We start from the raw sequence: 16829 nt of genomic DNA on the forward strand, positions 1-16829 counted from the left end.
ACTTGGAAAAGACCTCAGATTCACGTCCTGTTCCTGTCACTTGTCATCTGTGTTCATGGGCAAGTTACCTAACCTCTGGGAACCACAGCTTCCTTCTTTGTAAAGCAAAGTAAACAATTTCTGCATCACGGGGTCATCCAAAGGATAAAGGGTGACAACATACTCCAGATGACTTTGAAAATGATAAGGAACTACCTTAAGGCTTATAACTTGCATTCAGTATGTAAATCTTACAGAAGCTAAAATTACACAGTAACAGTCTTCAGTCATCATTCTCCCTACCACCAGCCCTCTGTTAGCATCACGTTTGGTTCTGACATTTTCACTCTTTAAGAATCATCAAATGGTGTCTTGAAAAGATTTAGTCCCAAAGAAAAGTTTACAAACAGATGGTTTAATGGCACTCATCGTACCTTCTCAGTACAGATTAACCAAGAGATGGAAAATTTTTGGAAGACACACAAGACCACTATTAAGAGTGGTTATCTCCAAGGAGTGGGGTATAAGTTGGTGTTTGGAAAGAACTTCTCTTTTTTACTTATTCCTGTGTTTACTACTAAAATTTTTAAAAATCTTACACACATATTCCTTTCATAATAAAAAAAACATTGAAAAATTACAAGGTTACTACAGAAATTGAACATAGTTCAATTAGAACAGATTCTAATATAGAATCTGTTAAGAAGCTTTCAATATTTCCTGCTTATTGATCAAACTAATGGATAAGGAAATGGCAACCCACTCCAGTGTTCTTGCCTGGAGAACCCCAGGGACGGGGGAGCCTGGTGGGCTGCCGTCTCTGGGGTCGCACAGAGTCGGACACGACTGAAGCGACTTAGCAGCAGCAGCAGCAGATCAAACTAAGTATTTCTGGTTACCACCTATCCAGCAAAGTCAAGTCCACTTCACTAGACTAAAAGCCAGCTCTAATTTCTATGAAAGTACATTTTCCATTCATCATATTGTGAGGAATGCTCATAACCACCTGCTTAGGATATGGGTTTAAATTCTTACACCTTTACACACCAAAACTAAAAGCTACCTTCTTAATATCCAATTATAAAACAGTACATTCAGCTACCTCTGTACTCTGTTACTGCTGTTTATTAACATCAGAGGATGCTAGGCTTCTAGGAACCATTCTATCTTATAGCGGAGGGTTTGTATGATATTTCTAAGGAATTAAAGGTTACATGGCAGCATATGCCAAAACTAAAAGACAGATTTAAATAGCATTTTTAAAAAATGATGCAACAGCTACAAAGCTTGGATGCTGTGCACCAGCTAAGTGCTATACTGGTTGCCTAGTTACATCTCTGCAAAAGGTCAAAAAAGTTGTCTCTAAATCTAGAAGGAATTAAAAACCTTAAAGTTTTACCATTTTACCCCTATGTAGAAATCCCTTAAAATAAATGCCTGTTTCACTTTGATCAGCTGGCAGCACTTGGGAATATCTAAGGAGATGTTTTAATAAAAGACATTTCTATATATGAAATTTGTTACCATGCTCATATTTCATTAAAGCTGCAACATCTGGACTCTTTCTGTTTTGTCATACCCAATTGCAGACCGCTACTACAGGGTATCAAAAAACTTTCCAACTTAGTTGATATAACTTCTATCCCATGAGAAGTGGAAAAAGTCCAGTGTTTTAAATTGTTAAACTTCAAAAAAAATTTTTATTGCAATCAGCTTTGTAAATTATAGGCTGTTTATAATTAAGCAACAAAAATATGCATCTTAATAATAAACAACTAGTGTCTTAACTCTGAATTTCCTGACTGGCTCTGCTGGCAGGCACTTTTAAGTCCAAATATCTTCTCCTAGTAATGGCACAGGACAGGACAACAATTTTGGTTTATAAATCTAAAAACATGGGTATATTAAAATGGATGAGATTTCCTCCAGAATTTGAATAAGGAGAAACAGTCTTTTTTTTTTTCCTTCCTCTTGAAGTTCAACATTTTTATTTTGAGGTAAAAATTCACAAAACATGAAATTAATCATGGACCACTTTAAAGTGTATAATTCAATGGCATTTAGTACATTTAAGATGTTGCATATCCATCATTTCTATTTAGTTCCAAAACATTCCTATTACCCCCAAAGAAACCCTGCATGCAGAGTAGTTTGGGTCATTTGGATCTCCTATTTACATTGACTCTGTAATTTCTCTTTGGAAAGGAATAAAAGAAGCTGAGTTTAACAAACAGCATAAGGATTTCATCTCCTTTCGTTTCTTCTAGAGTTTGTTTGATTCATGAAACAACCCAGCTGAGATTCAAAATTGAAAAGAGGTTAGTCTTAACAAAATGAAACCAGGATTGAGAGTCCTAGAAGGAAGGAACCCTAAAAAGGGATTGATAAGAATATCAGAGTTAGCTCACAATCTATTCAAGACCTATTCTCATCAGAAACCCAGATCTTACTTCTAAAACAGACAGTGCTCAATCATTTTTTTTTTTTTTTGGAAGAAAAAGAAAAATAAAGAAAGAATTCCTTGTACCTACCAGCTAGAAACATTTAGAAGATAGGAAACAAACACATTAAAAAAAAAAAAGATTACCAGCTCCTGAAAGTCAAATTCTATTCTGGAGAAGGTAATGAATTGCTCTTTTAAGTACACTTACAACCTCTTTGAACCAGTGGCTTAGAGAATAAAAATCTCCAAATAAATGTCAGAGAAATATAATCAATGAGGCTTTAGGGTCTTTAGTATTCCGGATTTCTCAGTCTGACTTTGCTGTGGCTGAGAACAGAGCAGGGCATTATAGAGAAGGGAGGAAAGGCTGAATAAGAGTCTTCAATAAGAGGCACCCACTTACTTACATCATAGACATGCAGGGGTACACAGGTAACACTGGAAAAATGAAAGAGTGGGCTATGAAATCTAACACTTCATAAATTTTGGTTCTTCTAAGATGGCTTGGGACAAACATATGTATGTGGATACAGATTTTTCAAGAGTTAGGTTTCATTCTTATGCTCAACACAAACCCTGGAGGTTACTGTCATTATTTTGTTCAATCAAAATTTCTACTTCCACAATTCATCAGCATGACAATCACTTTCTACCAGAGCTGTTTTTAAACATCTTTGGGCTCAACTGTCCCAAATTGCCCAGAACTCTAGTAGTTTTAGCACTAAAGATCCCAACTCCCCAGTAACCCCTCAGTCTTGGACAAAATCAGGATGGTTTGTTATTCTACAGCTAGCCCTATGTTTGACTTTCAGATCTGTATTGCTGACCTGTCTAGAAGTGGATAGAGAGGGGACTCATTACAAAATTAGCTACAACATTTAAAATCTCCATCAAAAATTTCTGGCTATATCCTACTGCAGAGATGGTTTTAAAAAATAACCCAATGATCCATTTCATTCACTAGGCAAGCAATGGTTTTATGCTTTGTGGGGATGACCTACCTAATGTATGGACATTAAACCACACTTAGAAATTAGCTAGAATAAATACCACTACAGTAAATTTCTAGAGGAGAGTGAAAGAGTTGGCTTAAAGCTCAACATTCAGAAAACTAAGATCATGGCATCTGGTCCCATCACTTCATGGGAAATAAATGGGGAAACAGTGGAAACAATGTCAGACTTTATTTTTGGGGGCTCCAAAATCACTGCAGATGGTGATTGCAGCCATGAAATTAAAGGACGCCTACTCCTTGGAAGGAAGGTTATGACCAACCTAGATAGCATATTAAAAAGCAGAGATATTACTTTGCCAACAAAGGTCCGTCTAGTCAAGGCTATGGTTTGTCTTGTGGTCATGTATGGATGTGAGAGTTCGACTAAGAAGAAAGCTGAGCGCCGAAGAATTGATGCTTTTGAACTGTGGTGTTGGAGAAGACTCTTGAGAGTCCCTTGGGCTGCAAGGAGGTCCAACCAGTCCATCCTAAAGGAGATCAGTCCTGGGTGTTCTTTGGAAGGACTGATGCTAAAGCTGAAACTCCAGTACTTTGGCCACCTCATGCAAAGAGTTGACTCATTGGAAAAGACTCTGATGCTGGGAAGGATTGGGGGCAGGAGGAGAAGGGGATGACAGAGGATGAGATGGCTGGATGGCATCACCGACTCGATGGACGTGAGTTTGAGTGAACTCCGGGAGTTGGTGATGGACAGGGAGGCCTGGCATGCTGCAATTCATGGGGTCGCAAAGAGTCGGACATGACTAAGTGACTGAACTGAACTGAAAATTCTAGAATATTGTTATTTTTCTTCCAATTTCCACAGGTTAGAGCCCAATAAATATAGCATAATGTGACAGGCAGACATAACAGCATAAAATAAAAATCTCACGTTTCTTTGGTGCTATTCAAAGACCTTGGAACTTGCACACTTCAGGCAAACTTTCCAGAGCTGGAGAAAAGCCAAAAGCAGCACAGTCCTCAGAGGCCACACCCACAACACCAGAAAGTCTGGCCAAGGGAGGAGCCACTGGATTTCAACCTGTCCACTTGATCCAACCGCAAATACTCCAAGAAAACTAAAAGCCTTTAGTGCCCGTATCCACAAAACAGGATTTGCAAAGTCAAGACAAGAACTCACTTAATCAACTCGGGAACCCTAAACCTTCTCAACCCTATACAATGAAATGTAAGATAATTCGATCTCTGTTACCCAAAGCATTTCTACCTTTCTGAACAGTTCATCCTTATTACTCTGTAGTAGGCAGAATAATGGGCTTCCCCCAGTGGCTCAGCAGTAAAAAATCTGCCTGCAATGCAGGAGACACAGGAGATGCGGGTTCGATCCCTGGATTGGGAAGATTCCCTGGAGGAAACCATGGCAACCTATTCCAGTATTCTTGCCTGGAGAATCCCATGAACAGAGGAGCCCGGTGGGCTACAGTCCATGGACTAACAAAGAGTCAGACACAACTGAGCATGCATGCAGGCAGAATAATAGCCCTCAAATAGGTCCATGCCTTAATTCCTGGAACCTGTGAATATACAACCTTACATGGACAGAGGGACTTTGAAGATACGATTAAATTAAGGACCATGGGATGGGGAGAGTATCTTGAATTACCTAGATATGCCAAATCTTATTACATGGGTCCTTAAAGTCAAAGAACACTTCCTGGCTCAGTTTAGAGGAAGGAATTTGGGTGAAAGACACATGGAGATGCAAGGCTGTTGGCTTTGAAAATGGAGGAAGGGGACTCTAGAATTCTCTCCAGGATTCTTTCTCTCCTTTCCGCGAGAAAGGAACACAGTTCTTTAGACCAGTGAGATCTCTATAGAACCTAGCCTGCAGAACTGTAAAATAATATACTTGTACTATTTTAATCCACAAAGTTTGTGATAACTTGTTATAGCAGCAAACAAGAAATGAATACATCTTCATCACTGCTGTTCAATTTGCATAACACTTTAGCAGTATTTTGTTTTAAATCTCAATATTTGACCATTTCTTACCTACTGCTTAATTTGCATCTCTATACAGACATAAAAATTAGATTTGGTACTAGAACAAATATGCTCAAAATCCCTCCAACAGTGCAAAACAATATTTTTTTTAAATGTCTGTTTAGTTTCTTTCTTTAGTTTGTTAGCAGAGATCACTTATATAAGGGGTATCTTTGCATAACTGTAATTATGTATGAAGCAAAAGTGCTTGTACAGAAGAGTGAAAATGACAAATAACTTCTTTAAAGGTGTGTAAAGACACAGCAGTCCTCAATGTATCCTTAGGGCACTCTGGATACCAGACTGCTGGAAGGTGCCACTGGCCTTTTGTGAGCCAAGGGCAGGATACCAAGGAATACAATGAAGAATTGCCCCATTCAACACACAGCAACTCCCATTGAGAAATCTGCTTGAATTATTTTGAAACATTTAAGTACATTCATTAGTATGAAAGAAATCAACAGCAAATCAGATAAGAGAATGTGAAGTGCTTGTTTTAAAAGTCTTCATTATTAATAGTATTTGGTAGAAAGTAGGGATGGCTCAGCCCTCACCTGAAAGACATTAAATACTTCGAACAAAATCGCATTATGGGGTAGCAAAAGCTATGCATGGTCTTAAAAGCACAAAACACATGTAGAGCTTCCTTCTAATAATCTCTAGACCAGAAATTCTCAATCCTGACTATACATTATAATCACCCGGGAGCTCTTAAAAACTGCAGATATTCAGACCCCTACCCCGAGGGATTCTGATTCAACTGGTCAGTACTTTCAAACACATCCCTGAAGATTCCAATGTGCACCCAGGACTGAGAACCACTGTCCTGTACCATCCACGAGCAGTCCACTGGACACACCCATCTGGATGTGGCCACTCCACAGATTTGAATCTGTTCCTCTCTTCCTGTATCTGTAGCCCAGTTATCACCACCACTGAATCTCCCAAAAGAGAAACTTGGCAGTTTTTCTAGATGTCCTCCATTCCTTCATCTCTATTCAGCAATTCTTACATATCCAGCCCATCATTCACAACCCAAGATATATACTGGTCTCCCTTGCATGAGGCTTCTCTCTACTTCTTCTCCTAAGAAGGTTCTGACACTAGTAAATACTAAATATTGGCTGAATGAGTAAATGGATGAAAGGCTACCTTCACTAAACTAAGGTTAAAAGTAGGTTTTATTTTTTATTTGCATTTTGCTGTAGCCAGTAATAGTTATGTAAATAAACAATCAAAAATCCAATAGCCATATTTAAGCCATTGCCATATGATCCAATGGGGAAAGAAGAGAAGTAGGTAGGGATACAAAGAAACAATACTGGTCATGAGTCACTAACTATGAAAACTGAATGACAGGGATATGGAGGTTCATTATGCTATCCTCTCTATTTGGGTATATGCTTGAAATTTATCATAAGGAAGTTAAATTTTAAAATAGGGGGGAAAGTCCACATCAGGACAAAAGGTGGAACTATGTCTTGGTTGGAGAGGGCGAATACATTATCACCTGCCTCAGCAATATGGTGACCTTAGGGCTTCCCTTGTGGCTCAGCTGGTAAAGAATCTGCCTGCAAAGTGGGAGACTTGGGTTCAATCCCTGGGTTGGGAAGATCCCCTGGAGAAAGGAAAGGCTACCCACTCCAGTGCTCTGGCCTCGAGAATTCCATGGATGTATCCATGGTGTTGCAAAGAGACCGACACAACCGAGTAACTTTCACTCTTTTCAAGTCTATAGCTAGATTCACATGACTTTCGTCAGTTTCAAAAGCCAAGTCAGTTTCTTCAAGAAGAAACCCTACCAGTATTAAACAGATCTTTTATTGTTACTGTTGTTGCTGCTGGAAAAGCCCTTATAACATCAAAACCAGTTAAGAACAGGGTTTTCCCTACCCTTCTCCAGTCTAATTTACTCTGACATCTGTCTTTCATTATCCTCAATGGGTGACACCAGTTAATGTTTGGTGCCATAGGGATACATTTTGTTAAGGCAGTCATCTCAAAGTGTCTCCAAATTCAGGTTTGGGCAAAGGCGGGAGAAGGGCAGGGGGAGTTCTAGTGAGAAATCTGATCTTCAATAATCATTAAGGAGAGTCTTTTCTTTCCCTTTTAAATCCCCTTCAGCAATCAACATTGCTAAAGACTATAAATGTTTCTTCTTGATCAACATTTCATGTTAAATGCTTTCACCTATAGGCTTACTTAAGATGTTTTTTTCCTTTTAAAGTTCTTGTTAGATTTAAGATCCTAGAAGAAAATATTTCAGAATTCTTACCTCTTCAATTCCCAAAGCCTGAGGCTCACTGGCAGATCTGGCTGTTGAGAAAACAGAGAGGAAAGTGTTTTATTAAAAAAAGGAGAGACAACATGATATATAAAGTTGAACAAGCAAATAAATGTTTCTGTAAATAGGGTTTGGTGGTGATGGCTAAATAGTTTTGAAGGGCAGGGGGGTTCAAAGGTTTACATTTCTGAGCCAAGAAACATTTTGTTAACTCCTTTTCTTTGAAGAAACAGATTTGTGAAAATATGAGTCCCTTTCTTTGTGAACATCCCCAGCCTACAAGAAAACACGAAAGTCAGCCTGGAGAACCTAGGGAAAGCAGAGTTCTTGGTGAGAGGCTGTGTACAGGTGAGATGAAACAAACTTTCCTCCTGACCTAACTCAATTAGCTCCCAGCAGGACCAAAGTGCAGATATGCTCTTTCGTCAGGTATTAGGGACAGAGGTGGGGCTCCATTTGTGTGCATCTAGCCCTTTAAGAGAGTAGACTGAATAAGTTTATGGTTAAAAAACATCTTTAGCATCCAAAGCAAAAGACTATTTGGAAGTAGAAACACGGACTTCCCTAGTGGTCCAGTGATTAAGAATCTGCCTTCTAACACAGGGAACGCCAGTATGATCCCTGGTCCAGGAAGATCCCACATGCTGCATAGCAATTAAGCCTGTGAGCCACAACTATTGAGCCTGTGCTCTGGAGACCCGGAACCACACTACTGAGCCCGCACGCCTAGAGCCTGTGCTCCGCAACAAGAGAAGCCACCGTGGTGAGAAGCCCACTCAGGGCAACTAGAGAAAGCCCATGCACAACAATGAAGACAAAGCACAGCCAAAATAATAATAAATAAAGAGGTAGAAATACCTATACTCCTAGCCACTAATGACCTTTGAAGATGTTCAGCAGAGTTGGCCTAATTTTGCCGAGTCCAAGTGTGGTTCATATCAGAGAAAGATCCCATGTAGAGGAGCTTCTTTACTTCTGAAAAGATATCGAGCAGTCAGCTCAAAGGGAACTACCTAAGCCTTAAGGAATGCTCTATCATTCCTATTTTGTTATGTCTCAGAATTAAGACGTATTTGGCATCTAGAGTATTATGACTGAGGGTGGAAATCACTTTCACATTGGGTCCTAAGACCAAATGAACATCAGTGTCTCTAGAGATTGCCCACTGTTTGAGACTGACATGTGTGCTAAAATCTCAGCTCAAGTGCTCATATTCCCAGATGACTATAAGGGACCATATGTTTTTAAATGAGCCAACGTTATTTAGAAAACTATTATTTCATGATTAATGACACCAAAGGAAACAAAAACAAGCCAAGGGCAAAAAACAACCTATTTCCAGAGAATAAACCCTAGGGACAACAATGATTAGTGGGACTTGCAAAATTAGCCTTGAAGGGAGCTCTTCGTGTAGCACTCTCATAAGCTATTGTGAAGTGAAAGTCACTCAGTCGAGTCCGACTCTTTGTGACCCCATGGATTATACAGTCCATGGAATTCTCTAGGCCAGAATACTGGCGTGGGTAGCCTTTCCCCCTCCAGGGGATCTTCCCAGATTGCAGGCAGATTCTTTACCAGCTGAGCCACAAGGCAAGCCTATACGCTACTGGGGGAGCATAAACTGGCACAATCTCTCTGGAAAGTAGTTGGGCACAATATCAAGATCTCAAATATGTTCTCAGCCATTGTCTTAGTGAGGTCACTCCTTAATGTGATCCCCCAAATGCTAAATATACACAATTATTACCAAGGTGTTAGAAATAGCCTAAATATTAATAATACAAGCTATTAAGTAAAACAAAAAAACTACACACAATGGAACTTGGAAAGGATAAATACAAAAGATTTAAATGCTGAGGAAAATACACACGAAATAAACTTATGTGAAAAGAATACAAAATTATATATATAGTATGAACTCAGTTAATTTTCTAATATATTATATATACATTTTCTAATATTTTCTTTAATATTTTTCATATATAAGTCTCCTAGTATAACATATATAATATTTCCTAGTAAATATTATACATAACATCTTTCTGATACATATTTTTCTAGAAAAAGATTGGAAGGATCACATCAAAATGTTAACAGTGTATTGTCCTCCTTTATGCCCAGAAAATGTAAGTACTAGAAATTGCTAGATATGATTCAATATCTGCTTTCCTCCATTCTAAGCTAGACACATTTAAGACAACAGTAAGTGCTTTTCCCATCTTGCCTTGTGGCTAGGTATGTGGTCATGTGACAAAGTTCAAGGGGAAGGCTGCAAAAGTGATCCATGCAACTTCTGGGTCATGCCCTCCCCTTTCCAACTTCCTTCCTTCCTACTGGTTACAGTGAGGTTTTTATGGCAAGAAGCCACGTTAGACCACAAGGCAAGGAAAACATGGTAGGAATGATCTAACAGTATGACAGAAGGAGCCTGGGTCCCTGGGAGATCTTGTCAAGGAGAGTTACCTTACCAGCCCTGGACCACACACTTCTGGACTGTTATGTGAAAGACAAATAACTTCTAACTTTTGTCAGTCACTGTGAAATCAGGTCTCTGTCACATGTAGTTCAACCAACAACTTGATTAATGGAAAGGGTCAGTCTTAGGTTATTTTTTACACTTTAAGTATTTTCGGAATTTTCAGTGAATTCCTTTCATCATCCGAAAAAAAGTTTAAGCATTGTTTACTAATCTTAAAAAAAATTAAGACAGCCTAGAATGAAGTTTGGATAACACGTGCCTTCTTCCTATATATGAAAAGAGAAATGAAATCTACAGTTTTGAGGAATAGTTATTACACCATATGCCAGGGAAAAAAATACACAAACTCCCTGCCTCTGTGTCACCCTTCAATCACACCCCATGGCACTTCATTTCAAGCTTTTTAAAAAATAGTTTTAATAAAGAAAAGTTCTAGAAATAAAGTCTGCATAAGGAATACTCTAAAAAACCTCTGTGCTGTGCTTAGTCACTCAGTCGTGTCCGACTCTTTGAGACCCCCTGGACTGTAGCCCGCCAGGCTCCTCTGTCCAAGGGGATTCTCCAGGCAAGAATACTGGAGTGGGGTTCCATGCCCCTCCTCCAGGGGATCTTCCCAACCCAGGGATCGAACCCAAGTTAAAAAAAACCAAATCTCTAGATCAATGTATTATACTTTTCCATTTAAAAGGATGCTGAAGCTTCTTAAATTTTAAAATATTCTTGAAAACCAGTATTGCATGTGTACCAACTTATACCCTTAATTTACAGTGTTGTTTGTTCTCCATATAGAATCATAATGAATCATTCCTCAGTAATCCCACTTTGTTGACTGTCCATCAAAAAAACAAAAAAACCATGCATGCTAATTTTACTTTCCCCTGGAGGAGTAAAAGTTTTAGCAGAGTTCACATAACCTCCTTGGTCACCTTTGTGACCCAGAGGCCTGTATTATAAGATGACTGTACAAGACAAAGGAGTATTATTCCCTCCATAAAATAGAGAAAAGAGACCTGGTCTACTTGGGGACTGGATCTGAAACAATGGCCTCACTAAAACCCATCTCTAACTGTATCAGAATAATGCACTAAGGATCCTTTAAATCTGTAATAATATTATGCCAGTGGCATTTGGCACCTTTCAGAGGCTCATTAAAGCCCTGTACATCTGCACACCAGACACTTCCCTGGTAGACCTTAGAGACTTACATGTAATTCTATAGCAGATAAGGGACCTATTTCCCCCATCTTCCCAAGAGTATGCCAAATGGTCCTTTTCTCCCCTGTGAATCATAACACCTAACACTAGTATGATTAACTTATATTCAATAACAAAGGGAGGATCCCAGAGTTTCTTCACTTCCCTCTCAGGATGACTGAGCCAGCATGTTCTCAAGAAACCCTTAAACTGTCTCTTGCAATAGTCAAATTGAAGCTGATAGTCAAAGCTCTGAATTCTCAGTTTCTCTCCCCCTCTTCCCTTTACAGGAACATAAGCAACCCAACTCCACAGGCCTGATAACCATGGTAACAACATGCACTGTGATTATGAGTGTGTTTGTTTTTTAAAATGACTCACAGATTGTTCCTCTAGAAGCCCCAGACAAGCAGGTTTCTGGCTGGTTTATAAAATCTATCCAAAGTTTCTTACAAATTTCTTGCTCTTTGTAGCACACCTGGTGTGATGGAGAGAGAGTCATCAAATCAATATGTCCTTTTCTTTAAGGATGAAAAGAAATCCCTCTTGGTTCCTTAAACACTCCAAGATTAATCAATTTAAAATTCGGGTTAATAATGAAATTAATTTGAGTTTGTACACTGGAGATAATGAATTTGTTCCTAATTTAAATAATTAAGATATTTCATAATGCAGTTTTAGAGATCCAAATGTAATAATCAGATGAAAAAATCAGTAGTAAAAATATCAAATAAAATAGGTTACATCTGTGTGTACATGTAAAATGCTTTAAAAGAATAAATGTCTTTTTTTATTAAAATGAATTTTCTTTTCCTTAACACTGTCTAATCATAACAATGTAACTTGATTCTAGGGTAAATGTAAGTCTTAGTACTGAGACGTTTTTAAACCAAGGTCTAAAATAAAGGTTCATTTTTAAAAAGCGAATATGACAGAGTCCAACATTTGGAAGAACTGTAGACTACTTCCATTTATCAATACATGTTATTTAAGACCCTCTATGTACTCAGCACCATTGTTTATAACTGAACATTGCAATAGAGCTTAGGGAAGACTATTTTCCTACTGGAGGCAAAGGCCACAGGCATGGTTTAGTCCCTTATCTTCTCTCAGAAGATCCTCTGTGTCACAAAGCACCATTCTGGATGAACTTTAAGTCAGAGGAACCATGACCCAGTGATCACACTGGATCTAGAATTCACAGTCCTGACTTGGGCATCACAGGTGACTCTCTTCAAAGAAAAACAGATGTTGGTAAGATGTTGGTATACTGATTTTCCTCTGTTTGAAATGGAAATAAACCCTATTTTTAAGAGAGATTTAAATAAATTTTATATATATCTATTTAAATTAAAATGTGAAGTATCCTAAGGCTTACTTTTGGTATAATTTACCACACACACACACCATAGTCATTAAAAATTAATTTCTCCAAAGTGCTACATATTTTATGTACTGTTACCAATAATATTTTTTTCTCTAGAGTTTGAAGGGATAACCAGACTGTACTGGTTAGGATAGGTTAGGTTATACTGTCATAACTAACAACCCCCAAATCCTTTAAGAAAGAAAAACTCATTTCTCCTCTCTCTACACGTCCATGATAGGTCAGTGGAGAGACCATTTCTGTTGTCTTTATTCTAAAAACCAGGCTGAAGGGCTCAGCCACTGTTTTTGTGCTTCTACCACTGTCAATTGCCAAGGAATGTACTCACATCCTGGTTCTTCTAAGCTTTTTCCTAGAGGTGACAAACATCACTTCTGCTCACGTGTCACTGGCCAGTGCAAGACACATGGCTACATTGAACTAACGTAGACAGAGATGTGTGTCTATCGTAAGTTGGGAAGGAAAACTGGAAATATTTATGAGTAAGCACATGCATTGGTGAACAAATAACGCAAGCTTGAGACTATCACTTAGAGTCAAAACACTAACATCTGACTATGCCAGGGAAGAAGGCTTCCTTGGGTGATTCTTTACTCTAAGTTCTGAGCACCTGTGGCTCTTACTGGATCATAATTGTTTCTGCTAAAACCTGCCAAGAACCCCAAAGCTAGAATAAAAGATACTCGCCTCCATCTTTGTGGTAACAATAATAATAAAATAATAGTTTTATTACTGTAGTAACAGTAATAAAAATAACAATAATAATAGCTACAATTCTGAATAGTTAATTACTGTTTGTCAGGCACTATGTTAAATAAATGTTTTACACACTATATAATCTTCTCCTGACAATTTTGTAAAGTAGGTATTGTCATTATATCCCAGTTTATAGATAATGAAACAGAGGCACAAATAGTATAAGGAACTTGTCCAAGATATTCTGATTCCAAACCAATATTCTTTAACTATTATGATCTCCTGTGAATTAAGCCTTAGAATATTATTTTCTACACTATAGTATTTTGGGATTATTTTAAAACATGATAAAAAATCTTTTTTCTTTTTTTTTTTTTGCTTAGAAATTTTCACTTTTTTTTTTTTACTCAAATTTTTTACGCAATATTTCAAATTTTTGTTAGCTTAATTAAAAGAAAATCTTGGGACTGCTCGATAATCAAGTTTCTGCCCCCAAAGGAAAAAATCATAATAAAACTATTAGTGAAATTAATGCTTATATACAGTAATGGCCTCTAAACACAACCACAATTCATGAAGTTTAAAAAATCTCAAAGGATCAGTTCAATTCTCCATCAAAGACTCTAAAATGACAGTTAATTTATTTTTCATGTTTAAATTTTTTCACAATTTTTCTCATATGGCTCTGGGCAGATCAGATAAATACCCTTCTTAAACACAGCTCTGTTGGCAAAGCCTAGAAATTAACATTTACTTTCCTGTTTAAAAATGCAAATAGAAGAGCAGGAAGCACTCAATCATTTATTACAGAGAAGATATTCCCACCATGGACACTGACCTGTTACAATGATAACGCACAGAAAAACACCTAGGGGCGAGCCGTCAAAACACTGTGGTAGCAACTCCACTGCAATTTCTCTTTTCACTGTTGTCGTCCTACAAACCCAGCCTCTGAAATGAAATCTCATGTGGGAAGTGAAGAAACCATGAAGAAAACGCAGTAATAATCGAACTGCATGTTGACTCTGGAGTTGGAAAGTGAAAACCCACTTTCAAAATAACTCATAATTAGAAATGTCAGAGATTATTCTTTCTCCCCTTACACACGCCATCATCAACAAAATGCATGGCTCTCTAGAGAAAACACGGTTTTCATTTAAGTCTGAAAGACAACATACACAGAACCCTTGGCCTCTCTTGGTCATTTCTTGGTCCAGGGTGGATTTTCTTTAGATCAAATTCATTATAATGACCAGTCAGCAGCACTCAATTTAATTATATATATATATATAAAATTACAATGCAGAAATGCAGGACTGGTTGTCTAAACTAAATGCCATTCTTAATGCTTACCAGGACCTGTTGTAATTTCTTCTGGAATCATTTGTTTCAAAGGTGATTTTTTGCTTAGTCTCACAGCAGCCATTTTGTATTTTCTTTCAGGACTCTTTCTCTAATCTACCTAGATCATCACTATCAACAAAAATCAGCTTTTCATTTGTGTATACGTGTGTATGTGTTTGTTTTTCTGAAAAGAGGATGCATGGAAACACAGTTCAACTCAAAGTTGTGTGATCTTGATAATTTTGACCTTTTTGAGCCTTGATATCTTCATGTACAGGATGGAATTAATATAGCGGCAGACTCTGTTGACTGCCCACTCGATAATCATTCACCCTTCATCCTTGTTAACTGAGTCAGATCTTTTGTCTGGGGTCTGGAGACCATGCTCTTCAGAAAGGCAGGGCTGTGCCATGGCCTCACAAGAAAACAAATGAGCCAATTTCAGCAGTTCTGTTGGCCTTGCTACTAATAGGGAAGGCACAGTGAGTTGTGAAGGTGAATTCTGCTGTGGGCAGCTTTTCTGTAACATTAAGAAGAGGTATATGGGGACTTCACTGTGCCTCTAGTGAAATTGAAATCAGCCTATAACTCTGAGATTGTAGTGAGAGCCATCTCAGCACAGTGAAGAGAGCTGGCCTCAGAAGACAAACCAACCTGCTCAGGATGTCAGAATACGAGGAGAGAAAGATTTAAGGTTGCTAGGAACACTGTCCAGCTAGAATTAACACTGGAGTCACCCTCCTTTCAGGAGGTCCTCAATAAATGTCCTATTGTTCACAGCGTTTTGGTAGGATATTCTTTCACCAGCATCCAAAAGTATCCTGATTGAAAAATATTGTTCTCATCTCATAGGATTACTTTAAAAGCTAATGGAGACATAGAAAACAAATTTAAGGTTACCAAAGGGGAAAGGAGGAGGGGGAGGGATAAATTAGGAGTTTGGGATGAACAGGTCTATGCTACTGTATAAAAATAAACAAGGTCCTACTGTATAGCACAGGGAACTATAATAAACCATAATGAAAAAGAATATGAAATATATATATGTATATCTCAATCACTTTGCTGTACACCAGAAACTAACACAATACTGTAAATCAACTATACTTCAACTTAAAGAAAAAGCTAATGGAAAACAGTAACATATATAAAGTCTCCAGCACACAGAAGCTCAAACAGAATGCTCAACAAATGCTAGTTCTCGACTTGATTCTTGAAACACACTGATCTTCACTCATCCGGACATGAGTAGTAGTCTTCCTGACTACTCTGACTACTAAATCACTTTGGTCTAAATACAATCTCACCCACATATGCTCAACAGAGAAGCCAAATGTTCTGCATTTGTAGTCCACCTAGTTCAACTGGAAAGCTGCTTTCGGCAGAGGAAAGACATTCTATAGATTCTTGCACAGGTGTGTGTGAAAAGGGCCACACTTCAGCTGGAAGTCCACCTCACCCTTATTTCAGAAAGATACCTGTACTTTCTGCTTGGGAACTCTCTCCCCAAAGCTGCTTACGTGGCTTACTCTTCACCATAATACAGGTCTCATTCAAATGTCATCTCAGAGAGGCCTTCAGGGATTACCCAACAAAAGTAAAATCGCCATGACTACACCATCATACGCACAATCTCTATCATTTAGTCTATTTCTATTTTAATCCACCTCAGCACTTATCACTGCCTGGTATTTTCTTGTATTGTAATTTGTTTTTGTCAGTGGAGTCCAATCCTGGCTGATTCTGATTTAATTAGTCTGGGTTGAGGTTGGGCCACAGGTATTTTTTTCAAAGTACCTCTCAATGATTTCTAATGTGCAGCCAGATCTGAAAATCGCTGATTTGCATGTTTCCTGGGTTTCTTCCGACACTACAGTGTAAATTCCAAGAAAACAAAGAACTGGCTTGTTTTGTTCATCCAAGTATCCTTGGCCCTCAAAGGACACACTGCAAACATTCAGTTAAGACTTGTGGACAGACTGACTAACTATATTGTAATTTCATCAGTATTTGTCTGTTTCCGCA

At 38.2% G+C, this 16829-nt stretch overlaps 1 protein-coding gene across 4 annotated transcripts in view; it reads right to left on the reverse strand.

The window, feature by feature from the left end:
- GNG2 (G protein subunit gamma 2) overlaps positions 1-16829 on the reverse strand; it is a 129151-nt gene that overhangs the window by 101923 nt on the left and 10399 nt on the right. For 3 of the 4 annotated variants that reach the window (XM_006046340.4, XM_006046341.4, XM_044925121.2), the window contains exon 2: positions 7696-7736. Coding sequence is in view for 1 of the 4 variants with exons in the window: in XM_044925121.2 (XP_044781056.2) it covers positions 7696-7736 (41 nt within the window). In the remaining 3 variants the exon portion in view is untranslated. Of the gene's footprint in view, positions 1-7695; positions 7737-8562; positions 8662-16829 lie in introns of those variants that run through there. The other variant, XM_006046342.4, reaches the window with a different exon arrangement.

This window comes from Bubalus bubalis, chromosome 11, assembly GCF_019923935.1.
Source record: "Bubalus bubalis isolate 160015118507 breed Murrah chromosome 11, NDDB_SH_1, whole genome shotgun sequence".
Classification (NCBI taxonomy): domain Eukaryota; kingdom Metazoa; phylum Chordata; class Mammalia; order Artiodactyla; family Bovidae; genus Bubalus; species Bubalus bubalis.